The following is a 913-nucleotide window of genomic DNA, read 5'->3' as shown; positions in this document are numbered from 1 at the left end:
TGCAGAGCACATCACGCTCTCTGTCCATCCGAGCAGCCACGCCGTGGGCTTCACTATGCCCACCGAGACCAGGTACAGGCCGGGCAGGGTGGTGATCATGGGGTCCCACTGCAAAGCCAAGAAAGACAGAGAATTATGGAGCTGCTGCCACACAAGAACCGAACTAGAGATGTGTGATGGTACCACACACCACCCCCACCCACGGCCTGCATGTTCAGCAAACATGATTATACTGAAGTGTTTGGATGCTGTGTGTCCTGCCCAGAGAGCTGCAGCTTCATGGAGGGATGGATACTGAAACCAGCGCTCTGGGGGACAGTGACCACGTGAGACCCTGTTCACTGAGTCCATGTTCACTACGAACAGGAATGGAATCATGGAATCATCGAATAGATTGTGTTGGAAGGGACCTTAAAGATAACTAGTTCCAGCCCTGCTCCATGGGCAGAGGCACCTTTTACTAGACGAGGTTGTTAAAAGCCCCATCCAATTTGGTCTTGAACACTTCCAGGGAAAGGGCATCCACCACTTCTCTGAGCAATCTGTTCCAGTGTCTCACCACCCTCACAATTTTTTTCCTAATATCTCACCTAAATTTCCCCTCTTTCTATTTGTACCCATTGCCCCTCGCCCTGTCACTACAGCTCCTAACCAAGATTCCCCCTCCAGCTGCCCTGTAGGCCCCTTCAGCTCCTGGAAGGTGCTGTGAGGTCTCCACACAACCTTCTCTTCTCCAGGCCGAACAGCCCCAAGTGCCTCAGCCTGTGCTCCCAGGGGCGATGCTCCCGTTCCCCGCAGCCCACTAGGAAGCGGCCGCGGCAATAAGCCTGAGCCTGCGGGACGTGGAAGAGCTCGTCCATGTAGGGCCCGCGCTGGCGGCGGTTGAGGGCGGCGAAGAGCAGGCAGGACAGCA

The 913-nt window shown here is 55.4% G+C and overlaps 1 protein-coding gene across 1 annotated transcript in view; it reads right to left on the bottom strand.

Moving 5' to 3' along the window:
- The window catches only part of LOC103807378 (putative Dol-P-Glc:Glc(2)Man(9)GlcNAc(2)-PP-Dol alpha-1,2-glucosyltransferase), a gene marked incomplete at its 5' end in the record, with an annotated part of 5,271 nt that extends 4,366 nt beyond the window's left edge, over positions 1 to 905 (bottom strand). The window contains 2 exon segments of the mRNA XM_009080104.1: positions 1 to 108; positions 804 to 905. Of these exon segments, the coding sequence (XP_009078352.1) occupies positions 1 to 108; positions 804 to 905 (210 nt within the window).
- Between the last annotated feature and the right edge of the window lie 8 nt (positions 906 to 913).

The sequence above is a fragment of the Acanthisitta chloris genome, unplaced genomic scaffold, assembly GCF_000695815.1.
Source record: "Acanthisitta chloris isolate BGI_N310 unplaced genomic scaffold, ASM69581v1 scaffold6998, whole genome shotgun sequence".
NCBI lineage: Eukaryota > Metazoa > Chordata > Aves > Passeriformes > Acanthisittidae > Acanthisitta > Acanthisitta chloris.
This window is presented reverse-complemented; position numbering and strand designations above follow the sequence as displayed.